Source organism: Poecilia mexicana, unplaced genomic scaffold, assembly GCF_051168715.1.
Source record: "Poecilia mexicana isolate PSO_F unplaced genomic scaffold, ASM5116871v1 scaffold_9, whole genome shotgun sequence".
Taxonomy (NCBI): domain Eukaryota; kingdom Metazoa; phylum Chordata; class Actinopteri; order Cyprinodontiformes; family Poeciliidae; genus Poecilia; species Poecilia mexicana.
The window spans coordinates 30864220-30891429 of NW_028263378.1; the positions used below are offsets into that span (position 1 = coordinate 30864220).

Sequence of the window (27210 nt, forward strand, 5' to 3'; positions counted from 1 at the left end):
ACATGATCCATGCTGGCTACTGGCTAAAGAAACTCACTGCCCTCCATGAGCGACTGGCAGTTCAACTGAACCAGCTGCTACAGAATGGGACTCACCCTGAATGGCTAACTGAAGTCCCATCCAACTATCGGCCGATAACCTGTCTCTCTACAACATGGAAGCTCATGTCAGGCATCATAGCAGCTAAGATAAGCGGGCACATGGATAAATACATGAACACGGCACAGAAGGGCATCGGCATAAATAGCAGAGGAGCCAAACAACCACACAATCACCCGAGACTGCAAAACCCGACACACCAACCTGTGCACCGCTTGGATTGATTACAATGCCACACACTTGGATCATTGAATGCTTAGAGATGTACAACATCAATAGGACTCTAAGAGCCTTCATTGCAAACTCGATGAGGCTGTGGAAAACCACCCTTGAAGCCAACTGCAAACCACTTGCACAAGTGTCCATCAAATGTGGCATATACCAAGGAGATGCTCTGTCCCCACTGCTGTTCTGCATAGGCCTGAACCCCCTTAGCCAAATCATCAACAAGACTGGCTACGGATACCGACTCAAGAATGGGGCCACAATCAGTCACCTCCTCTACATGGATGACATCAAGCTGTATGCCAAGAACGAGCGAGACATCGACTCACTGATCCACACCACCAGGATCTACAGCACTGACATTGGGATGTCATTCGGACTAGAGAAGTGTGGCCGGATGGTTACAAAGAGAGGGAAGGTCATCCACACAGAAGGGGTCTCACTCCCAGAGGGAACAATAGTAGACATAGAGCACAGCTACAAGTACCTGGGAATACCACAAGCAAATGGCAACCTCGATGAGGTCACAAGGAAAGGAGCCACAGCCAAATACCTCCAACGAATAAGGCAAGTCCTGAGAAGCCAGCTCAATGGCAAGAACAAGATCCGTGCAATAAACAGCTATGCCTTACCAGTAATCAGATACCCTGCCGGAATAATTAGCTGGCCAATGGAAGAGATAAAGGCCACGGACGTTAAGACTCGGAAGCTACTAACCATGCATGGAGGGTTCCACCCCAAATCCAGCACCCTGAGACTGTACACAAGCCGTAAGGAAGGAGGCAGAGGACTAGTGAGTGTGAGAGCCACTATCCAGGATGAAACATCCAAGATCCATAAATACATCAAGGACAAAGCCTCAATGGACGATGTGCTCAGCGAATGTCTCAGACAATGGGGAACAGAGGACGAGGTGCTGGAGGAACCATCATGGGAAGACAAGCCCCTACATGGGATGTACCACCGACAAATAACTGAAGTGGCTGATATCAGGAAATCCTACCAATGGCTGGAGAAAGCTGGACTCAAGGACAGCACAGAGGCCCTCATCCTGGCCGCCCAGGAACAGGCACTAAACACCAGAGCAATAGAGGCTCAGATCTACCACACCAGACAAGACCCAAGGTGTAGGTTGTGCAAGGAGGCCTCTGAGACAGTCCAGCACATAACAGCAGGGTGCAAGATGCTGGCAGGGAAAGCATACATGGAACGACATAACCAAGTGGCGGGCATAGTGTACAGGAACATCTGTGCCGAATATGGACTGGAAGCCCCGAGGTCAAAGTGGGGAACACCCCCAAAGGTGGTGGAGAATGACCGAGCTAAGATTCTGTGGGACTTCCAGATCCAAACAGACAAGATGGTAATGGCGAACCAACCGGACATTGTGGTGGTGGATAAAGAACAGAGGAAAGCCGTTGTGGTGGATGTAGCAATACCAAGTGACCACAACATCAGGAAAAAGGAGCATGAGAAACTGGAGAAATACCAGGGCCTCAGAGAGGAACTGGAGAAGGCCTGGAAGGTGAAGACCACAGTGGTGCCTGTGGTCATAGGGGCCCTCGGGGCAGTCACCCCCAAACTGGAGCAGTGGCTCAAACAGATCCCAGGAACAACATCAGACATCTCAGTCCAGAAATGTGCAGTTCTAGGCACAGCCAAGATACTGCGCAGAACCCTCAAGCTCCCAGGCCTCTGGTAGAGGACCCGAGCTCAGAGGATGAAAGAGACCACCCGCGGAGGGTGAGAAGGGAATTTTTTATATATATATATATATATATATATATATATATATATATATATATGTGTGTGTGTGTGTGAATACTATTTTATGCACAAAATAAAATAGCATACTCGGGTCATGCAGACTGAAAAATTAGGACTGAAGTGACTGACCCAGAGGTACAGTGACATGTGCAGGAGAGGAAAATGGAATCAAATCCATAACTTTCTGATTATCGTACATGAGAACTATTTTTTTCCACTTGGTTCCATGTTTTCTCCATGTGTGGATAATGAAACTCTCACTGTGGTTCTCTGCAGTCAAATCCCAAGAAAATGCCTCTGATTCCATTTTCAAACTTCTAGATAATATATAGCTATAATTATTATTGAATGTAATTCTCTTCTACTCCATAACACTATATAGGATTCCAGAAAGTCAGTGGGATTTAATCTATGATAGAGTATAAGTTCATGTAACAAATTGTCAGAGTTTATTATGTATTATTTTGTATTCTCTATGTCTTACATGCTGTGCTATTATTAAATGCTGCCTTTACCTCTTTTGCCTGTAGGGATTGTTCACCATAGCTGTTACTATCTACGTTGCCACGCCTACTAACTCTGCTAGCCAATCAGCAGAGGCCTCGCCATGACGTAGTCAGTCAGCTGGCGTTTGGCTGATTACGTGTAGCTAGCTCCCCAGCAGTAGCTAGCTTGTCAGACGAGTCAGTTTCACCGACTTTTTTTTTATTACTGTTTTATTTACCTGCTTCTCTTGGAGTTGTTTTTAAGTGTATATCGAAAAGGACAATATGTAAAGCCATCGAAAACGTGGAAACGCAACGAGTGGACTTTTAGTCGGAATTACTATGGTAAGAGAGTCTGGAGAAGCAATAAGCTAGCGAGAGCTAACGTTTACTCTCATTGTTAAAAACAGCAGAGCTAGTAGGCTATCAAAACATTATGTGGCAGTTTGCCTGGACGGTCCTAATTGGATAAACCCTCATAAGACAGCAGTGTGTCATCTAAATGAGGTACGCAGATTTAGTCAGAATAAACATAAGCTCATCCATGGCAACATATTTAGCTATGCAAATTATAGAAAGCAAGATAAGATTTGATGAACTGACACATATCAGTTCATACTAAACTGGTCTACTGATATAAGATACAACTTTCTGAGCTTTTGCAAAGAGTCCCCGCCTTGCTGTATCCCCAAGATTTTAATGCCTGCTGTAGTTGGCTCTATCAAACCGAGGTTTTCAGGTTGTTGTCACCTACCTGAAGTGAACAGTGCACTTAAGGTAGGTGCCCAGTGCAGCTGTTGGAAACAATGTATCTCCAGTTTTACGTGGAAAATTACCTTAAAGGCACAGAGCAAATTTTCTTAATGCCAAACTCAACTCATTGACTTCAGGTTTTACAGTTGATGCTTCTTTTGTTGGGATCTACATTATGTTAAATGTCCTTTTTATTCTTCTAGATGTAGCAGAATGAAAACACACAAGCCTGTTTTGACGTGGGAACAGAAAAAACAGGACCATTTTCTTGAGCCCTCTGAACAACAGGCATTAACATCCATACATATGGTCACAAATTCTCCAGGAGTTGTAAAGTGCACTTAAAACGAGACGCTAAAGGGAGCAACATGTTTGCCAAGCTGAAGAAGAAGATTGCAGAGGAGGCAGCCACAGCCCCCAGAAGTGGTGTCCGTATCCCCCGCACCATTAGCAAGGAATCTATCACCTCAGTGGGAGCTGACTCTGGGGATGACTTTGTAAGTACTTTGACATCACATCTTGGTCTGTAGCCCAATCCTGCATCACTTGCTTTTTACCCTTTCCCAACGACCAAGTGGAGACTTTTTAAATTTATTATATGATGTGCAAAACCATCTGCAAAATAAATCAGTTTTAAGAAACAGCTAAAGCAGGACAAATTTAAATTAGATCCATGTTTTCTCAGTAGTTTCTGCAGAAACCTGAAGAGTTTGACTCAGTTCAGGTGTGCTGAGGCAGGTAAACATTTCAAATGTACAGAGCGGTGTTCCTGAGGACCAGGATTGGGATCCTCTGCTCTAGTCAACACCTCAGATGTGTCTAGGATTATCCCAGTTGTTATGATAGAAACAGTCTCTTTACACCAAAAAATTATAAACGGAACCATGAAGATGCTTTTGAATGTCCTGGATTCAGTGGTTCAGTACAGTTGTGGTCCAGCTCTAACACTGACATCAACCCAGATTAGATAAAAGCTTTTAAGAGATCCAGGACTTTGCTTCCAGTGGATTTTTTATAATTTTTTTAATTTTTCTCTTGATTTACTCTCACAAATTTGAGAGTAATGATATAATTCTTTTGCTCTAAAGTACTGCAGCAAGTAATATAACATCGTCAGAATACTTGCTGAAACACAAGAGAAGAAATAACCAGTTAAAATGAACTTAAATGGTTTAGAGGTCATCAGATTTTCTGCTGAATAATGACAGCTAAATTTTATTTTGGTTTCTCTGCCTAAACGTCAGCCATGTCCAGAGTTCAGGTAGAGTTAGTGTATCATATTGTGATGTAATAATGGACATCCTCTTCTGTACTGCAAAGTGTCCCAGGCTGTTCAGATCAGTGCATGCTCAGGAACTCTGGTCTCTTGCACAGGCCATTTTTAAGCTATGGTTCCAGGTCTTTAAAGCAAACTAGAATAAGTCCTCCATGTTTTATTTAAGTGATTTGATCATCATCTTTTTTTTTAAACCACAAAACTCTTAACAGTTTTTTTTAATCTGTATGATTTACTGTTGACTGTGTGTCTTGCGTTTTGGTCTGCTGTTTACTCTATAAAACAAACGGAGGCGTGTTAAACTCTCAGGATGGTGTCATCTCTCACTAGCAAAGGAAGGCTGTAGAGGTTGAGCTCAGCTAAATAATTCAGGGAGCAGCAGTGTCTTGGTTTTACTTTTGGTACAGCCCAGGTAGTTTGTGCAGGTTGTCCTTTTTACACTTTTAGAGCATTAATTTCTGCTTACTGTCTGTTGAAAATCTTAATATGATCATTACTCTATTTTTTAGCAGTATAAAGTTAAAAAAGAAACAGCTAAGTTTTTGTTTCTGTTCACCCCTGGGTGCCAAAATGTTTGCTATGAAATTTTTATTCATAGAAAATATGAATGAAAATTGTTTAGCTACAGATGATTTCCAGCTGCAAACAATCAAGCATTCACTAATAGAATGCTATTGTTACATTCTAGGCTATAATATATATATATATATATATATATATATATATATATATATATATATATATATATATATATATATATATATATATATATATATATATATATATATATATATATATATATATATGCATATGTTCTTTTTTCCCTTTTCTTAAAAAAAGGAAAGAAATATATATTTGCATCTTTAATGTATTTTAATGTATTTCTAAGATTGTATGAAAAGGCTTAATAAATGTGCCAATTTTTTTGAATCTGATTGTCAGAATAACCAATAGATTAATTGATTTCTAAAATAATCATTATTTGAAACCCTATCCATCCATTTTATCCATCTCTTTCAGATGGATAAAATATTGTAAGAGCAGGAAAATGGTCCACTTTGCAAACTTTTATCTGTTCACTGCTCAATGTAAGAATGGTTGTAACTAACCACTGCTCACCACTTGGACTGATCACAATATGATTTATTACTGGATCAGGTGTTTCTGCCCTTTGAACGTCCAACATCCAAGTTTGAATACAGTCATCTAATACAGAGAAAGTTTCAAACAAAATGATGGTATCTGTTGAGAAAATCCTTTTTTTGTGGGTTTAAACACTTCAAAAAGTTCAGCAGTACTGAGTGCTTAAATAGGAAAGGATGAAGTGATGTTTCTATGCCTTTTACTCATCACATGATGTGTTTCTAGTCAAGGATATTTAAGCAATGTTAAAAAAATGTTTTTGGAAAAATGTTTAAACATATGTTGTGGCAAGGTTTCAAGACAAACCTTGCATTTTACCTGTTTTTTTGTTGTTGTTTTACTTGTGACTTTTATTTTAGCTATCTGAAAATGTCTGCCTTCTAATTGCCGTTTGTCCGAATGTAGGCATCTGATGGCAGCAGCTCCAGGGACGACATGTCAGCCCAGCTTCTTAGAAGAAACGATCAGATCCGGAAGCTGGAGGCCAAGCTGTCAGGTAGGACATGGGACTGAGGTCAAGCAGTTTTCAGTCTGATGTAGTACAGTTCAAAGTCATTTAATGTTTGCAGAAAGCAGAAAACTTTGTGCTGGTAAACAATAAAACACGAGGGTCATTGAAAAAATGAAACTACTTCAATGATGGAAGCCAAATATTCCCATTTTTGTCAAAGATGTACCAATCAGAATTCCCTAGTTGATTATTGAACTCTGTTTTTGTAGAGCTGCCTCTAGAGATATGAAACAATTTCAGCATTCATTAATGAAGCATGCGTTTTCACTAAGTGCTTGACTTAAGTCAGATTTCCAAATAGCTGAAAACATTCAGGGTTGCCAGAGGTCCTGTGCTTCATCTGATTTCATGTTAAACACTTCTCTGCTACTGGTCATGGCCAACTTCTTGTCATCAGTGGGTTTCGGACCTTTTACTTTGGGCTGATCTTGCTGAAAATCATGTGATTCTGGTCACTGAATCATCAATTATTGACCATCTCTAATTTGGAACCAGAATCCTTGTTGTGTGGCTTGTAGATTGACAATCGGGGTGCTTATAAAGCATGGGTAACCATTTGAGGGATTTTAAACATCATGTGTCCTTTTTTGTGTTTGATAGAAAGATTATGTGGTTTTTATGAATCCTGCTCATTGCTTTGCTTTCGGTTCTGTTTTCTGTGAATTTTTCACAGACTTCTTCTCTAATCAGGAGAAAAATCCCTTTGTAAAATGGTAGCCTTAGCTAACTGTATGATATTATTGCACTAAAGGTAATTTTGTGAAGTCGAAGTTATTTTACATTTAGATTTTAGTTGTGTGTTTCATAACTGAAGGCAAATCAGCTGATTTTGACTGGATTCTAACGAGCCTCCAGCTGGTGTTAGTTTCACTTATTCAGTTGAGTTTTTCCAGCTGAGATCAGGTTGGGATCAGTGAACATGTCTGTGGTTGTTTAATTGTGTGTGTACTCTTTATTCATTGTGAAAAAGTTGCTGTTTTTATTTTCTAGCCCTACACTCTCCTTTTCTTCCCTTTAGTTGCTGTAATGATGTTCACTCATAGAAAAGGTTAAAGGTCATACATTCTCATGAAGCCTTTAAACCCGTATGGTTTTCTTAGATGTGAAAATCATTAGAAACTTTACCTTCCATTGTTTCTCAATCATATTTTCCCTTTTGTTTTCTCCCTGTCCTTTTGTTCATATCCTCCCCTGCCTGTCTCTTACCTGGTCTGTGCCTCTGTTTTATGTGTGTGTCTATGTGTGTGTTGTCGATACCCCATCCCAAAACTCTACTTCTCGACACTAGACTACGCTGAGCAGCTACGAATTATGCAGAAGACCAAGGAGAAGCTTGAAATTGCTTTAGAAAAGCATCAGGATTGTACGTACCTCTCCTCTCCTCTCTGCCCAAACAGCTTTCTCTCTCTTGCTTATCTTTCCACTTTCCTCAGCATCACCAAGCACATCAACACTTCTGTATGGATTAGTTTTAAATCTTTGCTTTGTGGACACTTGGCTGCTGCTTTTTCTTTCAATCTAAAAATCCACCCTCAGTTTCTTCTTGTATTTGTTCAGGGATTTTTGTTTCCTTCTTTATTGAGGGAATAGTAGTCAGCCTTCTGCAGAGGACAGTGAGTGCAGCCACACCTATGACCCATGTGTAAATAGTAGAGGTCAGCCCAGATGGTTTCTGGTCTGTTGACTTTGTTGCCAGTGGTGAAACTTCTCAACAAATTCTTCCAATACCTTAAATTACTTCCAGCTCATCTTTTTGACCTTTCAAACCTCAGGGCTTCTCAGTTCTAGGTCGTCTTTCAAATAATGTCACCTGCCTCCCTTTTGGTCTTTAGGGGATTATTTGCTGTTTAGCTAGTTGCAGAAGTATTCATGTCCTTCATCACCTCTTGTCATGTTATAACCACAAGGTGTGTTTGGTTTGAGATGTCATTATTCCCTAATATCTTCTGTATAAATGAAATGAAAATTAATATAGTCTTTGTTTTAAAAATGAGTGAATAAAGACTCTTGTTAAGTGAAAGAATTAAAGATGTTAAGATTCTCCTGTGATGATGTATTTTCTTAAAGGTGTAGAGTGTTTTAATACTGTCAGGAACTCTTGATAACTTCTGACTCTTGAGTGTTAGGCCAGCAAAAAAGGCTCTTTATCTTTTTGTAGAACTGCTTACAAATAGATCTGCTTAGGTTTAATACCACAGTCCTTCAATCTGACCATCGGGTCAATGTGTGGACACCTCAGTGTGGTGGGGGCTTTGCGGGGACCTTAGGGGATTAGTTTAGGTCAAACCAGGGTGGGTTTGTTTACCCTGCACAGATTCTTTAACAATAGCCTTTCTGCCCTTTTTCCTCTGTCGCCATGCATCGCTCCTCTTTGCTTGTTTTTTCTGGTTTTCATTTTTGCTTCCAGGAAGAACACCTAATCTCCCTTCACAGCTACTAACAAAGCCACTTTTTGATTTATTGGCTGTATCATTTACATATGAACCTCTGTATGGTTTCTTCCTTTTTTTCCTGCTGTCACTGTCACTGCACAGCATCCATTAAGAAACTCCAAGAGCAGAACGAGTGTCATCAGAGCAGCAGGGCCAAAATGGCTGAGGGAATGGCTTTAGCTCTGGAAAAAAAGGATCAGGTAAACCCCTTTGCGTCTCTCAAATCTCACAGCAACTGTTAGTTTGTGAGTTTAGCTTGTTTGCTTATGTCTTTCTCCCTTCTCCTGCAGGAGTGGATGGAGAAGATGGCCGATGTAGAAAAAGCAAGTACCTCAAAGTGTCTCTGATGTTTTTTCTGGAGGTTTTGATATAGTTTGGATTCCCTGAAAGATTTCTTGGCACTGAACTGTGCAGTGGAATCATGTTGGTGGGGTGGTAACATACATTCATGTTCTCTACCATTTCATCGTAAAGTGATGTAAAGCTGGGCTGTTTTGTTTGATTAATTTTTTTTACTTCATCTTTTGTGAGTAGCACCATTACATACTGTCAAGCCCAAAATTATTCACACAGCTGGCAGATTTAGGCTTAAAGTAATCTTTTAATTTTACCGTCTTTCTTTTGACTGGAATTAGTAATATTTTAAAATGGCCCAGATAGTTTTGATTGAACCTGGAAGAGAATCTCAGAATGGAGTTAAAACTTGGGATGATGCCAAGGAGTAAATCATTGAAATACCTGAGGAAAGATGCAAAAGTCCAATCAGCAGTTATAAGAAGATTGCTCTAATGAAGATATAGATTTTTTTTTAATTGAATTGAAATTTTTCACTGAAAAGGGTGTAAACAATTTTTGACGCACTTTTTTTTTGAATAAAGCATAAATAAAATAAAATTTAATATTTAGAACTGGTACTCCTTTTGCATGATATTTCAACAGAAGCCCGTCTATCGTCGCTCTACTGTAGTTGGGAATGGTTGAGTTTCAGGTGAGATGATAAGATCTATGACATTATAGACATAGACCATGTTTGCATTATTATCTGTTTAGATAGAATTAATGTTTTTAGATGCAAACCAAAACTGAAAGACATTTCAAAACGTATAATATCACATATCTATTGCAATCATATGTTCTTGTGATTTAAGCTTAAAGTGTCTTAAATTGCATTTTATATGGAAGTGGAACTGAAATATAATGGCTCTGAATCCTTTAATATTGCCACCTGCTGGTATGTTTTACCCTTCCGACCAATGTCCTGGAGAATTTGGAGAATCCTAAAGTCTGTTAGCTGTTAGCTTATGATTGAATGCTCTATGGCACCACATACTCCCTTTATTTTGACTTTGGTCAGAGTGAAATGTCTACTCTGGTGCTCCCTGTGATGTGAACAAGAACTCAACAGCTTGATTTTACCCTTGGAGCTCTAGTCAACACGGTACATATTCTTGAAAAGCTGAAGAGAGAAACAGAATGGCAGGGGCTCGTTTCAGCTGCTGGACTGAGCATTATTAAACAATTCATTTGATTTGTTAAAGGGGCAATGTTATGTAAAATCAACTTGTGTGAACTTTTACATCATGTTATAACGTTACTCCGTCATCACAATTATACTTGGAGTGTTTGCGTGATTCTTTCATGTATGTTTGAGAAATCCTGTAGTCTCTGTTGGCAACCAATCAGCTGTGCAAAACGGCTGGCTAGGACCTGGCTCCACCATCAGGTACGAAGCTCCTCCTCAGAGCCTCAGCAGCTCTCCCCCATGACTCTCCCACTCTGCTCCTTCAGACTAGCCAGCAGCAATTACTATACACCTAGTGGAACTGCACATCTGCTGAGCTAATAATAGGAGCTACTTCTCAGGGCAATGCTGATATAAATTGTTGTTAAAGGGTTAATAGAGGAGACATGTTGTGATGACTTCCTGAGGTTGGAGTTTCAGAAAGATCATGGCTTTCTTAAAGAGACAAAGGCCCAATTTCAAGGTGTTAAATTACAAAGTCAAATTTCTTTTAAGTTATATTTGATATGCAGCATTTTTATAACAATGGAAGGTAACATACTTACTTGATTGAGCTATAAAATGATAAAACACATAATACTGCCCCTTTAAGAATGGTCTCTGCACTGCTAGTTTGGACCTACACTGTCATCACCGAACACACAGACTATAGGAGAACTGTTAGAACCCCACAGGGAGTCTCAGGGAGTGTGTTGCCACCCAACATATATGGAATGGCGAATGTGTGGGATCTCTGGTATAAATAGTTATTCTGTATGTTTAGGAGAAAGCTGCCCTGTCAGTTCGGCTTGAGGAGATGATGGAACAAAGCTTAGCACTCTTCCAGAAAAGGGATGACCTGGATGAACTGGAAGGCTTTCAGCAGCAAGAGCTTGCTAAAGTTAAGCACATGGTGCGTACATGTGAAGTTTGTCAACATATCTTTTCCAAGCACAGTTTGAGATTAAATAGAGAAGTTAGAATAGAAAAGAGCGGACCTACGGGCTTAATTAAAGAGCTACACTGTAACTTAGTGCAGTCTCTTTGTATCACTGCAGGACCCAAAGGAAATGTTTAATTTGTTCTCAGCTACACATCTCTCATCCATGTTTACTCTGTTACAGTGGTATTTTATTTATTTTTTTACCTTTCTGTCTTTATTAGTTGCTGAGAAAGGAGGAGATGCTGAGCCAACGGGAGCGGGAGCTCCAGCAGAAGGAGGCTGAGGTTCAGTCAGCCAGGCGGGGCCTGTCCGAGGCCCAGGGTAAGCTCCAGGCTCTGCAGCAGCAGCATGAGGACAGCAGCAGACTCAACTCGGAGCTGGAAATAGAGCGGTGAGATGTTCAGCCATGAATCCCAGGAATCCCTTAGCTTTGTGTTAGAATTCACTTCAATGTCTCTGCATTGATGTTCAGGACTTTTTATAGACGAGCCCTAAAGTCAGGTTTATTTTTATAGCACATTTCAGCAACAAGGCCGTTGAAACTGCTTTACATCATAAAACATCACAGTCATGAATTATGAAACAAGCAATAAATATTACATTTTGTCAAATGTCATCAAAATTATACATACGATATTTTGATCAATGTTCCACTTAATAGTAATCAAAGACAACTCTAAACAATAAAGTGTGTTATTGTGTTGTTATGGCCATACACATGGACTCCAATATGTGAAAACAAGGTTTGCAAATGATGAAGCTGGGTGGTCAAGTAGTGATGGGACGTTTTGGCTGCCTGCTTTTTAATTTTTTTTCTCTGCTCATGGTGAAACTTTGTTTTGATCAGCATGGGAACCATCTGTTCCTCTCTCTGAAGCCTGTAAGAGAAGTAGCATCTGGCTGAAGATTAAAGAGATTAGATAATAAATTATTACCGTATTTTCCGCACTATAAGATGCACCTAAAAACCTTCAATTTCCTCAAAAGCCGACAGTGCGCCTTATAATCCGGTGCGCCTTATATATGGACCAATATTGAGCCACAACAGGTCCAGCAACGGACCTTACCACAGGGGCCGCGTTTCATTGGCTAATGCCCATTTTAGGTCACAGTGCAGCTACCACGTGCGTGACCGTCTCACAAACACAAGCTACAGTAGTAAACATATGCTAATGTACATTGTGGACCATCAAAACCATGAATGCCGACTTACCCAGCCTTGCAAGAACAATAGGCATCAGTGATCTTGTCCACAGCTATATTTATGCTGAGGGTGTGAGGATCTGCTGTTTTCCTCATCTATCGGTAGCTTTTAGCTGTGACGCGCACAATGTTGGAGGCATCCAGTGGCTCAAACACCTTGATGTCGTCCAAAAAAGATGACATGAACTTGTTGGTTCCCCTGTCCATTGTCGTGGCTGATATGTTGTGAAAATCCGGCAGAAATGCTACGCTAATTAACTCAGATCGAAATGAAAGATGTCATGTTTACACAGACATGCAGTAGGCTGCTTACGTAGTTGGTCCACTACGGTAAGCAGCCGCCAACTTCTTTTTCCCCCGTAGAAGAAGTAGTGCGCGGTGCATGCTGGGATAGTTGTCAGAACACTGGTTTGTTAATAAAGTTTGATAATACATTTAAAGGGGGGGAGGGGCAGGGGAAGAGAGACAGAGACTGCAGCGGCAGCGTGTCGGTTGGTCTGTGTTACCCAGAAAGCAGTTGGGCATAATATCGCAACACCAACACCGTGAGTGAAACAACGGCTGGGCCAGCCTACTATATAAAGTACTCGGGGACCATTTCTTTATTAATGTGGATGTGTAATAATAGAGTATGAAGCGTCTATTCTATGCGCCTTGTAATGCGGTGCGCCTAATGTATGAAAAAAGTCCTAAAATAGGCCATTCATTGAAGGTGCGCCTTATAATCCGGTGCGCCTTATAGTGTGGAAAATACGGTACTATGGGCCTGTTCCATAGATTTGTTTTTAGCGTTTTGTTGATTTGTTTTAGTTAAAAATTTAAAGTTTGATTAAAATATTACCAAGTATGTCTGCTTTCATAACTGGAAAAAATACACAGAGTTAAGCAAGTATAAGGGTCCTCATACAGGGAACTTTTAATGTGAAAGAATTTATCATGCATAATATTCCTATTTGTAAGTTATGTTAACATATGGGCCAGCAAATGATAATAAATTAGGAGCCATTTGGAAGCTGAAAGAGCCAGCTCTTCTTTGGGACAATTCTTGAAGTCTTCCCTATCAGAGCTGTGGATGAGAATACAGAGGAGGAGGTTAGAGCAGGAAGCTAATGCTATCTTGCTTCTACTCTGTTTTGTTATGACCTGCTAATAATTTAGCTTTGATTGTATGTCAGTTCACTCCTCTTGAATGGATGTTGGTACCTCAACATTCAGTCCTAGGACCCCTCTTCTCTTATTCAATATCTATATGCTTCGACTGACTCAGTTACTTTTGGACAATCGGAACCTTCTCATGGTGTCTGTTTGATGCTCAGCTTCTGCTTCAGCTGTAAATGTTCTTCTGCTTCCAAATAATTTCTTTCAGCGGTTTAACCATGTATTATGAGAGTTTATCTATTCACTTTTCAAATGTCTAAAAAGATCAAATCTGTCCTCAAAAACTAAATTAAAAAATTATTTATTTTTAACATCCACTTTATTATTTTTCAAACTCCAAGCAACAATCTGGAACCAAACTGATTGTGAGGACAGGGTTGTACAGATGCATGGTGGGAAGCCTGATCAGTCCTGACATCTTGCTCCACCTGTTAATGATGATGTTTCTCTGTTGGTGAACGCTGTGTGCACAAGAGATGTGGCCTTTGTGTTTTATCTGGCTTAAAAGACGACACAGGTGTAACTCAGCAAGCTGCTCTGTAGGGCAGCTAGTGTCTCAGGAGCCCTTTGAACAGTATTTTCTCTGAAAACCCCTGTTGTGTTGGACTGTGGAACATCAACTTGTTGTTTGTACTTGTGCAGAGAAGAACTGCTGCTGCTCCGAGAAGAAGCCGACAAGAAGATCTGTGAACTAGAAACACGATGCCAGAAGCTGCAGGCGGTCATCCAGCGGGTTTCAGAAGACTTCCAAACGGTCAGCTCAGAACACTGTGACCTCTGCACTAAACACGTTCTGATCCATTCATAATAACATTATCTTTATTTCTTTCAGTCCCACAACATGGTGTCATCTCTAGAGAAATCCCTCCACAATTTGCAGGCTGAAAATGAATCCCTGAAATTACAACTACAGAAGGTGAGAAAAAAAGGTGGCAGAAATAATTCTTAGCCAAAGTCAAAACTTGGCCTTTCATTATCAAACTGTTAAGCTGGACGATAAATTGTGCCAGAAGTTATTGCGGTAAACAACAATATTATTTTGAGACCATTTTCAAGTAACGTATTGATAATGGCATAAAAATGCAAGACCACCCGCTCAAAGATCAATGAACTTTCATTTCTAACAAACATTTAACACTGGAACTGGAAGACATTTTAAATATCCAAAACAACCAAAATAAAATGGCAGTCTATCCTGAAGCCTAAACAAAATAGTGCTTCAAAAAAAGGTCTTGTTGAGACCAGTGCACCAGATTGAAGATCTTGTCATACAGTCTTTGGTAGAAAAAGAGAGAGTAACGAAAAAACAATTGGCCAAATGGAAATTATCAAGCTGGTTCTTGTTTATCATGCAATGAAGTTATCATGTAATTCAGGACTTGCATGAACCAGAAGTTCATCAGTTTGTATTAGGCTTCAAGTTCATAACTACAGAGTGTGAACTTGTCATGACTGTTTGGTCAGGCTGCAGTGACGGAGGAGGAGAAGGAGCGGCTGCTGGTGGAGCTTCAGAGGAAGGCTTCGTCCCTGGAGAGACGGCTGCAGGGGAACCTGAGCCAGGACGAGCATCTGCAGGAGCTCCTTCAGGAGGTGGGCTTCTCCCAACAAGCTTCCTTTAGTCCCTTCACAGATTATTCTGTCCAAAGCTTAAAAATAATTCTTCCTCATTGCAGGCATACACTCTTCATAATATAATATACAGTTCATCAAATGAACACATTTCTTTCTCACTGTCTGAAGTTATATCTGACCAAATCTCTCTTGTTGTTTAGGTCAGTTAGTTACCCAAATTATTTGCTTGAATTCAAAAGTTTATATACATTTTGAAAGACCAGCATTACTTTGGTTAGTGTCAGCTATAACCTGACACTAACCAAATGTATTTAAACTTTTGAATTCCTGGAAAGTTACAAAAAGAGTCTCTAAAAAAATTATTGTCGCCTTGTTTTCTGACCTAAATCAAGAGAGGCTTGGTCAGATTTAATGTAGACAAAGAGTCTGTTTATTTTGTGAATATAAATATGAGAAGGGAAGTAGAAGAATAATTGTGATTGCCTGTGCTGCTGTTTTTGTTCTAGAAAAATGACCTTGAGCTAAACCTGGAAGAGACGAGAGCAGAACTGTTGGCTGTCAGGACCAACCACGCCGACACCGTCAGCTCTCTGGAGGCACAGGTGAAGCAATGCATCTGCTCTCTTTACATCTCCATCTAACTATAAGTACGCTCTCCTTCACTTCTAAGTCTGCATGTAAATGATGCAAGTAGAACACAACAATTTGAATCATGTAATTTATTCAGCAAAAAATGGGAACATGTTTTTTTATCTGTTGGTCGCTCTGGTTGCATCTCAGCTATGAGGTGGTTCATTGTGTCTGTTTGAGCCTCTTCTCTTTATGAAGAGGCTCAAACAGACACACACCAAGGCATTGCATTAGGGCTGCAACTAACGGTTATTTTAGAAATCAACGTTTCTAGCAATTGTTCTGAGGATTAATTAATTAATCTGATAATTAAAAAAAGCCACATTTTGCATTTTTTTCATTTAGCCACTTAAGCCATTTTCATACAATATTAGAGATACATTCCAAGATACAAATAAACAATTCAATTATTTTTGAAATAAAAATAAACATTTTATCGCCAAATATTGTATTCCTTTAGTGAACTCTTGATCATTTGTAGCAAATGATGTAGGGCTGTTGTAAACGAATATTTTAGTAATCGAGTAATCTATCGATTATTCTTACGATTAATCGAGTAATCGGATAAAAAAAAATTATAAAATGAAATATTGGTAAATCTGGCATAATACCGGTGTTACTATCAGATATCAATCAGTCCAATTTTTCATATTTGAGCATCCCTAACAGTTGCTTTTTTGTAGTTTAGAAAACTAACCTGTAACAATAATAGCTCACTTTCTAAGTTAACCAGAAGAAAAGTTATAGAAAAATCTGAAATTATATTGAATTTAATAACAAAGAGGCAGGCTCACAAATATGCTTATAAAAAATGTGTAATGAGTTTAATTAATAGATTAATTAAACTCACCTTGCCACCTAACCTGTCACGCTTTGGGTTTGAAAATACGGGAAATGCCGCCTGGAGTGGGAGGAGAGGGCGAATGAACGAACTTAAGATGGGGTGGAGGGGAGGAAATGGACCAGCGGACTGACGAACCGTTAGACCGGGGGACGAACACGGGGAAGCAATACGGGATATTTACGACACCTTCACTGGTCACACTCAGAAACTCATCTACCAGCCATGTACGATGCGCTCCGCCACCCGTTTCTTCAGACCGGGATATGAAATTTATTGTGCGGTTCGTCGGTAAAGCTACATTTACACGGTAAGCATCAGCTACTCAGCCGCCCGCCCTGTTCAGGCTATCCGCTCACCTCAGCGCTCTTCCCGCCGTTCGCTTTCAACCAGCAGCCCCGGAGGAGAAATGCTGCCGTACTCCAGGCATTCCCCCAGTCATTTTAAGGATGCTTATTGGTTCCCCAAAAACGATAAAAAGTCGGGCATTATCATCAATCAATAAAATCCCCACGGGCCAATCTTGAAGATTGGACTTTATGCCGCTGAGACTTAGCTTTTGTCAACAACTTAGAGGCGGAAGTGAGAGCTCCGCGCAACGCAAATGAAGTCCCGGCCGGAACACGGTGCGCTAACTAATAAAACATAAATTAACGAAGCTTCGAGGCAGGTAAATTTTCCTCGAGGAATTTTAGTAATCGAGGTACTCGAATCATTCGAGGAATCGTTTCAGCCCTAAAATGATGTATCTGCAGCAAAAATCCTTCAAACACCAACATGTGGAAAAGCTGAGTCCTTTCTGCTTGACTTCACATCAGTACAATGTAGGACTGATCTATTGATTATTTTGTGGATTTGACAATTAATAATTAGCTAGCAAAATATGCTAATTCTTTTGTGATATAATTTTTTGACATGATTTGAACCAGGTGAAGCTAAAACTTGAGATCTGGAGTACTGGACCTTCTAGACAGATGACTAAGTGGACTAAACAGAGCTGGTGTGAATGCATCCTAAATGAACCGAATAAATAAATATTTAGGTCCATCTTCCTGATTTCTGGGTGTGTCCTCCTGTCTGAACTCAGGTGTCTAAGATGAGTGGCAGTATCAGTGAGCTGCAGACTCTTCTTCGTCACAAAGAGGACTCCTCCAAGGCCTACAGAGAGAGAACAGATGCTCAGGTAAGCTGCTTCACTCACTCACACTTACTGGTAATGATCACAGGACTCATTTACCATTACTGATCGTTTAGTATTCTTTATAATATGTAGTAGGTCTACATTATGATGGCTAGGGTTTGTCTGATTATGGTCATGACGGTTTTCTTTTAGGACTTGTTTATATGCTCTGAGATTCTTGAATTTTCCACAACACACAGAGGACAGCTTAGCTCCAAATCAAGTTTTGCCACTTATATTTGCTTAAATCTTTAAAATAATTTTAGAATAAATATTTCTTAAAAATATTTTAAAAAAATACTTTTGATAAACCTCAATGTCCAGCCGAACTGCAAATAGGAACAACGTTAGAACTAAAATAATTTTAATGTTTTCTCCATAAAGAGAAAACATCTCTTTATGGAGAAATCATCCAGATTAGATGCAGCCTGTGGTAGGTTTCCAAAAAACATGAAAGAAACAAAGCCCCTTACAAGAAATATATTCTGCTCTTCTTCTTTACCTTTTTGTAATCCTTTCTTACTTTTGTTTTTCTCCTCTTTCCTTAATCAGTAGTTTTCCTCTAATATTAATTCTAAATTTAATTTACCACTTAATATGTATTCTGATCAATACTGAGTGCTGAGTGGCTTCTTATTTTGACCAGTAGTTTAGTTTACACTGCAGATCTGAAGCCAGACTTGTTGTTGTGCTTTGAAGCAAAGCTTCTGCACATTGATTGAACAACATTGCATTTGATCCAGGGCATGTTTTATCCGCTATATTATGTTAGAAAAAAACCCAACAGATAAGGAGTTGAACAAAACTCCCTAAATAAATCAGCATGATGAATTTATATTCCACCTAGGTTCAGGCATCTTTGACTTTCATCACCGGCAGCTCAATCATTTGTTGCATATTTATTGTAACATGTTCTTGTTTCAGATTGCCAGTCTGGAGCAGCAGGTTGTGCAGAGCACAGAGAGGATGAAGAGTGCAGAGCAGCAGGTCACAGAGAAACAGCAACACATGGAGAAACTGGTAAACATCACAACACTGCCTCCTCCTCTTTCACTTCAAAGCTCACAGTTTTCCCTTTGAACTATAAAGTATGGGGCAAAGGCAGATAGCTGTGTGTCACAGGAGCTTAACATTAAAAGTCTTGATTGGCTATTTAGTTTTAAGGTAACCTACTTCACGTTAGGTATGAATAACTTCTGCTGAGGACCTTGCTTTACTAGGAAAGGTGCATTGTCAGTACAGTAACAGAAATCTATTTTTAAAAAGATCACTATCTTCCAGAAGTGCATTTGAACTCCTTTGCTTTAGGAAATGGTGTCATTATAGGTTTGGTTAAATTTTTTTTTTTTTAAGTACATTAAGGCCAGTTTTCTTCCAGCAGGGGGAGTGGAGTGCTGAGAAGGCCTTTCTGGAGCAGCAGTTGTGTTTGTTGGAGCAGCAGAGTGAGGAGAGGGCCAGCCGTCTGGAGGAGAACATCTCCTCTCTGCAGACAGACAAACAGTCTCTCCTGGACAGGGTGGTATGGTTCTTCTTCTCTCTTTGTTTACGTGAAAACGGTAGCAGCGTTTCCATTACAAATGTGTGTAAAACTTTGCTGATATTCTGCTAATACCAAACAAACCACAATTTTGCAGTTGCTGTGTTTCCATTCAATAAGAAACGCATCACACGTGAATAAGTTTATTCAGGTGATAAGTCATGGACTCTTTGCACCTCAGCTTCCGCGTTTGGGGAAAAGCAGCTCGATTGTTTCTGATCTATTGAAAATGGCCTTTTACATTAGGTGCTTGCAGTGCTTGGCCAAGGTTTGTACATCGATCCGAAGCCCCAACAAGTCAGCTGGAGAAACGTTTTAAGATGTTCGCCTCGTTATGCATTCACTGACACGAAGGTGAATTTTACTTAAACTTTGTGGCTAACATTAACCTTAGCTTATGCTAGTAGGCAATATTCTCGGACAGTTTTCTTGTAAAAATGTCCTATTTAAGTATCTAAACATTCTAAAGGAACAATGTTTTTCTTATTTTCAAGTACATTATGTCTGTTTATTGTCACAGACTAACGGGGTTCAGTTACGGTTCAGGCTTTTTACTTCCGAAGCACAACAAGCCTCATAGCTTAACAGTAGCGCAGTTCTGGTGTCAGAGATCTGGTTCAGCTGTTCAGGTTCAAAGTTGCTGCTTTTAGAAAAATATGACCGTGTTGCTTCATGTCTCCTTGTTATTTCGTTTTATTACCTTTGCATGTTTCTTGTGAAGAGCTCAGATAGGACGGTGTTTACAGCAGTGTGTACAGGCGGATCAGTTGCTCGGCTGTCTGGCTCTGGTCTGCTCTCTCGTTCCCATAAACTCCCTCTTTCAGGCTGAATACAGAAGTGATTCCATGGAAATAACTCAGGAGGCTCCTTTATTTACCATCCGTATCCCTGGTATTTTTAGGCTGAGCCGGAGTGAAGTGAAGGCTGCAAACTTTGTGTTGTGCAGCGTTAGCTTTAACTGGTAGTGACAAATATTTACAAGCCACCATCTTCTTAATTCAGGATCGCTTGGAAATGAATGAAAACTTAAAAGCCTATTAGGCTTTTATATTAGGAAGACAATGTTAATAGTATTGCATTTTTTGCATCTGAAATACGACTTAGTCTTTTCTACCAGTCATGGTAACTCAAAGCGGAAACAAGTGAGCCGCATTAGCTCCTGGAGATGTGACGTCAACGCCGTAGGTGCAAAGAGCCCATTAAAAAACGTGCTGCGTCATCGTCCTCCATCGTCTTCTTTGTGGTTTGCACCAGTGGCAACATCCATGTTGTTGATCGTGATGTGAAAAGTGTTTCCATTGCAGTTTTGCTAAATGAATCAATTTTTAAAAAAACATCTCATCCTAGCACTAAAACTTTTTAACAAAAAACAAGAACTTTTTCATATTTGGCTTGTTTTGATTTGTGCAGTTACATGGACAATGAAAACACAGCCAGTTAGATACAGCAGCAGTTATTTGTAGAGAGATAGATCAGTGTCTATTAATAGATCTATAATTCCTAAACAAAAATATAAAAATAAAAATGTATTTGTTGTGTGTTGTCACAACATGGAGAGCCTGTTTTCTGTCTGGCAGGCTGATCTGGATAAACAGATGGTTGAGGCTAACACCATGTTAAAGCAGCAAGCAGAAGAGCTGGAGAACTGTAAGGTAAAAACTACAACATCTTGATTAAAAAAATGCTTATTTACTTTGTTCAAACTAAAAATAATAAAAATGTGTAAAACTTGGAGACAATCAACTGTGGTGCTGACACAGCAAACGTGACTTTTATGCTAAGAACTGTTTTGTCTCAATGAGTTTGACTTTTTATAGTACTATGGGTAAAAATATCTAATATTTCCAGAACCATTTATATTTACTCTGAATCTGTACAATTACTTTCCTCAGTTCAATCAACACTTTTTCAAGTTGATGCAAACCTTTTAGTAAACAGGCAAATTTGTCCACATTAGGCCTATCTAATGGCAGAGCTTTTGTTGAGTATTTGATTTGAGTTTTTTTCACTACGCTGTTCTTTTTTGGTGAAACAGAGTAAATGTGTGATGTTTGTTTCCTCAGGCAGAGCTGAGCAGCCGGCTGACGGTGAGCACAGAAATCGCCAAATCTCTGGAAGAAACTAGACAACAGAAGCAGGAGCTGCAGACACAGGTCTGTTTGGGTGTAGAAACAACACAGCAGTATCATGTAAAATCGACTTTTTTAAGCTTTACATCATGCTATGATGTCATTCCCTCTACAAAAACATACCTGCAGTGTTGCTTTGATACTTTCATGTATGTTTGAGAAATCCTTTATTATCCTGAACAACCATTCAGTTGTTCAAAACACCTGGGTGGACTTAGCCACGCCTTCGAGGACTCCCCTACTCGGCTCCTTCAGACTAGCCAGCAGCAATTAGCAAACACCTGCTGAAACTGTTCCATCATCTGATCTCATTATACGAGCTACTTCTCAGAGTAATGCTGGTGAAAATGTTTAGTGTTGATATCATGATGACTTCCTGAAGTCGTAGTTTCAGAAACAGTGGGAGCTTCTTAAAGAGACAGATGTCAATTTCAAGGCATTAAATATTGAAATATTGATCAGTGTGGAGTGACAGTCATCTGCTTTTGCCTGATGTCAGGTTGGTGAGCTGACTGTGGGCCTACAGAACTCTCAGCAGGAGTTATCTACTGCTGCTAAGAAATTGCGACTGAGAGATGAGGACGTCCAGACACTTCAGAATGGTACGCGTACACACACACACACACACACACACACACACACACACACGCACACACGCACACACACACACACACACACACACACACCATTAGTCCTTCAAAGCAGATAGTAGTTTCTGTTTTTGGTTTATATATTTGTGATTTCTGTCACTTTGACGTGTCATGTGTGTTCTGAAAGATCCTAGAAGCTTTTTCTATAAAACTACTATAGAAAATTGTGAAGTGGCTCTAAGGTTTAACTTCTGTATCCCTGTATGTGTGTGTGTGTGCGTGCTGCAGAGCTGCAGAGTCGGCAGGACTCTTTGGCTCAGCTGCAGGAGGAGACGGAGCGACTGCATGCCCAGCTGCAACAGGCAGAGCTGGACAAAACCTCCCAGCTGACGAGCCTGCAGGGGGCACTGCAGAGCCAGACACAGCAGCTGGACAGCTGCCAGGCCCGGGTCAGCTCATGCTAACAAGCTTTCAACATGGAACACAGGCTAGCTGTATGGAGAGTGAAGGGTCCCAAATTACTCTTCACAAAATAATTAGTTACAAAATAATTATTTAACTCTCGTTCACTTTTTTAAAATTGGAAAAAAATACAGAAATAGTATTTTTATGTAGAATAGGTGCCTCAATTAAATGTATTTATTTCATTTTAAAAACTAATTTATCTATTTTTTCATATTCCTCTACTGAAGTATATCATGATTTAATTTAATCTGTCAACTTCAGCTGTCAAACCCAGTGGGCTTCAGTAGAGACCCTGACATCTGATTGGCTGCTTCAAGCATCAAATCAAAACATTTTCCCTGAAAAGTTCAGAAATACCTTGTTACTCAAATAAATTATTTCAAGTTATAACAACTTGACTTGAACCAGCCAGTCAGCCGATATCTATAAAAGCTGTCCTAATCCTACCCATTAACGTCAGCCATTGAGTTTAATGGCTGAAATTAATGGTTTGAATTCATGTGTGCTTCAGCACAGGAACAAGAAATAATTTAAGTCATGACAGATTTTTTTATAATAAATCTAGTTTTTACAATAGAAAAATCAATACATTTCATCAAGGCACATATAATTAATGTTATATTTAATCTGTTATGTTTGTATTTCCAGTTTAATAAATTGACACATTTAAATAATTTTTGCATGTTATTATAATTTGTCAGTCTTTGCTCTCCATATGCCTTATTAGACATACATATTTATTAGTGGTTGAATCGAATGGTTACGTTGGGGTGGATTAATGATGTGAAGCATGAAGTGACAGTGCTGCTTGGCATGTGTCGTTCAGGTCTCGTACCTGGAGGTGGAAGTGGAAACGCTAACAGAGCAGCTTCAGAGTCCAGAGGTGTGTGAGGAGGACCAGAACGGCTGTGTCACCGTGGACGACCTGGATCACATCCACCGGGTCAACAGAGAGCTGGAGCAGCAGCTCAGTGATAAGAACCGGGTCAGACATCTTATCTACTCTGCAGTCTTGTTGGATGACCCACCTTTTGATATGCATTTAAACACACACTGCTGTCTCTCATCATAAAACACACATGTTGTTTTCAGACCATCAAGCAGCTGCAGCAGAGGCTGGCAGAGTTAAAGAGGACACTACAGAAAGAACTGGTAATACCTGCAGCATCTATCTGAAAGCAAATGTGTGCATACTAAAAAAAATGGGTTAAACAGGCTACTGATTAATTCCTGGACTGTTCTAAAATCCCTGTTTCTGTGTTTGCTCAAGAAATTAAAGCCTGAAACTGAAGCTGAAGGGAAGGAGAAGTGTTTGGAAAGCCGAGCAGAAAAACAGGAGCGTGTTAATTTGGATCCTCCGCTGTCAGCTGCCCCGAGCCCGCCCACTTCCAACACCACCGTGACCAACACCGCTGACCTCAACGACTCACGGGAAATCAACTTTGAGTATCTCAAGCACGTCGTCCTCAAGTTCATGTCCTCAAGGGAGGCGGAGGTGAGTCATCAGCACTTAGATTCTTCCAGGTCGATCCGACCAGCACGCACTAAACTAGTGGTGACTCCTCTGTTAGGCATACCAGCTGATCAGAGCTGTGTCTGTGCTGCTCAACTTCACTCGGGAGGAAGAGGACATGCTGAAGCAAACTCTGGAGTACAAGGTTGGGGCTGTTTTTAACTTTCACGTGTTCTAAGGTGCATTTTAGTTTTGGGAGTTTTTGGTGACAAATATAATTGTGGTCATATATTTTACTGAGTTCCTGCTTAAATTAAGCTGCTCCTGAACAACTGGAAGCATTTCCAGTGCTTTAGCAGGAGGATTGTGGCTCTACCGCTCTTTAATATGTTTGAAAGTACATTTAGTCTTGTTACAGCCACAAACACTAATTAATTTTAGTGGAATTTTATACAATAGTGCATAATTGTGATGTGAATGGAAATACATGTTTTTCAGGCTCCGACCTGTTATTTTTATTTTATTTACAAATTATGGACATTTTGTTGTTGGTTTATCACAGGAAACTACAAAAATGCATGTTGATATTTGTATAGGGATGTAAATATGTATACCTTGGCATCCTCTGAATTAGATAAAGCACTACAAGGGCTTCTGGCCACTTATCATTTTTCAGGTCCAGTAATAGTTGATGTAAAGTTATTAGCACAGTTTCACACAGAGACCCTAAATGCATATGTCACATCCTTGTGGTGGTTTGTTAATCACACATTGACATCATTTGTAAGGAAGAACCTGCTGAGGTTTCCTTTGTTAGACGAGCTGCATTACACAGTGAAATGTTGTAGAGGACAGTCTTACTACAGTCTGTAGTCTCATTGAGATTCACCAATAGTGAATTCGATTTAGATCTTAAGAGCAGAACAACTTCCTGTTGTTCGAACATTTTGGAGTTTTCTTTCTGCGGGTTAATGATGATGCCAGCTGTGTCTCCTCTCTGTTCTAGATGTCCTGGTTTGGATCCAAACCTTCTCCAAAAGGAATCATTCGGCCTTCCATCTCAGGCTCTTCTACTCACTGGAGCTGATGAGCATCAAAGTGAACTGCAATGGTGAAACTGAAGGAAATAAAGTAACTGATTAGCCAGGAAGAGGACCTCTTTGAGTTGTGGCTCTTGTTATTGACCTTTGAACCGCCTCCTACAGCTTTACCCCTGCTCTGTTACCAGTTGTTGTCTGTGTGTTCCTGGCAAAAAAGGATCTACACAGTATCATCAGGACACAACCACGTTGCATTCGGTAATTGATTTTTAAAGGGAACTGACAGTCTTGTTAGTATCTGCTGCAGGTATCTCAATTTACCTCTGACATTTGACACAAATTGAATGTTTTCTCCTCTGTGATGCTATAAGAGATGGAAAGACTGATTACCGCCTCACATCTTATGTTTGTTCTGTTCAAAAAATTGTTACTACGACAACGCTGTCCTCACTAGACAGTGTTGGCATGTTATTCAGTGCTTCTCATGTTTTAAATCCAGAATGCTTTTATCAATGTTAGTCTGTACAAAAGACTAAACCTGCATTGGCTTCAGTTCTGATAAGTAAAATGGACATAATTATTGACACTGGTGTCTCTGGATCCAGACTGTCTTTACTTAACACAAACATCTCCTCAGACTGAGTCAGTTTTACTTCAAAACGTTCTGTGGGTGATTCTAAATTTTGACTGCTGTGTTTTCTAAAATGAGTTTTAATCAAATAATTTTACTGGGTGAAATTGACTTGTACTAGTTTTTGGTACTTAAAGGCAACATTTTACCAGCCACTGTGTGGTGAGCTAAAAACAGAATAGCCTTAAATCAAACTGTTTTAATCGTAGTGTGACTGTCATTAAAAAAAGCTCGCTCTTTATGCTTTTGTTCCAGCTCATCGTGCATCATATACAGTAACAGTGGCCCCAACCGGAGTGCCGGTCAGATGTCTCTCTAACTTCTATTGCTGGTCTACTGGTTTTAGCTCCAGTGCTAACAATAAAATAAATTAAATAAATTAAGTGTAAGTCTAAAACCTGGATCTGCTCAGGAATAGAGGGATGTTATGTATATGATCTGTACCTGCCTTTCCTGTAAATGAATCTACATTCCAACATGTCTATTTATGTATAGAGATATGTACATACTGTATGCATTGAGATCTTTCTAAATCAATGGGTGTAAATAATTTGATTTAATGAGTTTACAGTATTTATCACTAGCATTGTCCAGGACTTGATGTATCTGTTCTGCCGCCTGTCAATCAGTCCCCCTGCCTCATGTTTTCTCTCAGTTCTCAGTTTGATGAATGAACTTTCAGACTTTATAATTAGGGGTGCACCGATAAATCAGCCAGCTGATAAACTGACCCTGATGTCCTTAATATTGGGGGATCTCTGATCTCCCAATATTATCCCCCAGTACACATGAAGCAGATCTTCATATGCATGTACTCAGACACTGATCTGGCCAATCATTGACTAAGTCCCCATCAGCCACTGTCCTTTTCTATTTAGAAACATTTCAGACAAAAAGACTGCTTTCTCCTAAATTCGGAATTGGCAGGTCAGGCTTCTTAAAGATCGGCGATCACCCATAAAACTGCAGTTGGTGCACCTCTAATTATTACTCTGGAATTTTAAGTTGCTTGTATGGTTTTTATATTCTGGGGTGCTGGAAAACGGTTTTGAATGCAGTTTTGTTGCTGTCCTGTTTTACTAATGACTGGTAGGCAACTGTAGTCATTCTGTTTGTTTGGGTGGGATGAACCATCTCCAAGAAAATTAACAGTGGGAGCACTTTGTAATCTTATCAGTTAAGCTGTTATGTCTTTCACACTATTCTTCCATCACTACAACTTTGTGTCTAGCTTTTCTATGATTTAATGACTTGCCTTGAGTACAGTTGATTGCTTTCCAATGACGATTACAAATAAACCCAGAAAGGTCATGAAACCTGATCTCTGAATCCAAACCCTGCTTATTTACTCGGTGTCATTTTGCCATTTTTTCCTCTTCTATATTTGCACACAGTACATGGGGATGGGAGTATTCAGTGCCTGAAAACAAAGTATTGATTTCTTTAATTTACAAAGATTTTACCAGATTGTAGTCATTGTAGAAAGTACACCACAGACTCGTGGTTTACACAACCGATTCCTCCACACTGTTATTTATTAAAGACGAAGTTAAAATGTGTGAGGGGGCGGGGGGATAACAGGAAATAAATAATTTCCTGTTCTATAGAAATTCTGACAAAGAAGAGCACGAAACTCGTCTAATAAT

General features: G+C 39.8%; 1 protein-coding gene across 4 annotated transcripts; it reads left to right on the plus strand.

Annotated features, from left to right (window-relative positions):
* Positions 1-2716: 2716 nt before the first annotated feature.
* On the plus strand, positions 2717-26899 carry golga1 (golgin A1). Of its 4 annotated transcripts, XR_015764309.1 has the most exons (25): positions 2718-2921; positions 3533-3826; positions 6154-6244; positions 7548-7622; positions 8794-8891; positions 8982-9014; positions 10977-11105; positions 11357-11526; positions 14139-14250; positions 14329-14412; positions 14961-15086; positions 15575-15670; positions 17627-17722; positions 18644-18739; positions 19098-19238; positions 20834-20908; positions 21320-21409; positions 21885-21987; positions 22264-22424; positions 23267-23425; positions 23533-23592; positions 23711-23935; positions 24012-24098; positions 24900-25191; positions 25820-26899. XR_015764309.1 is itself a non-coding variant. In XM_014967975.2 (24 exons), exons 2-24 carry the CDS (start codon positions 3698-3700, stop codon positions 24978-24980), a joined length of 2517 nt encoding a protein of 838 aa, XP_014823461.2. In that variant the 5' UTR covers positions 2718-2921; positions 3533-3697; the 3' UTR covers positions 24981-26899. The 4 variants fall into 4 exon arrangements, 3 of the variants coding, with proteins under 3 accessions (XP_014823463.2, XP_014823461.2, XP_014823465.2); XM_014967975.2 differs by having other exon boundaries at positions 24900-26899; XM_014967977.2 differs by lacking the exon at positions 7548-7622 and having other exon boundaries at positions 2717-2921; positions 24900-26899.
* The last annotated feature ends 311 nt before the right edge of the window (positions 26900-27210 follow it).

What these genes read in the sequence shown, in the direction of transcription:
- golga1 (XM_014967975.2), top strand. Translation starts at nt 3,698, where the DNA reads ATGTTTGCCAAGCTGAAGAAGAAGATTGCAGAGGAGGCAGCCACAGCC. An exon ending in GGACACTACAGAAAGAACTG is followed by an intron (nt 23,593 to 23,710) that starts GTAATACCTGCA and finishes TGTTTGCTCAAG; the next exon opens with AAATTAAAGCCTGAAACTGA. An exon ending in TGTCCTCAAGGGAGGCGGAG is followed by an intron (nt 23,936 to 24,011) that starts GTGAGTCATCAG and finishes CTCCTCTGTTAG; the next exon opens with GCATACCAGCTGATCAGAGC.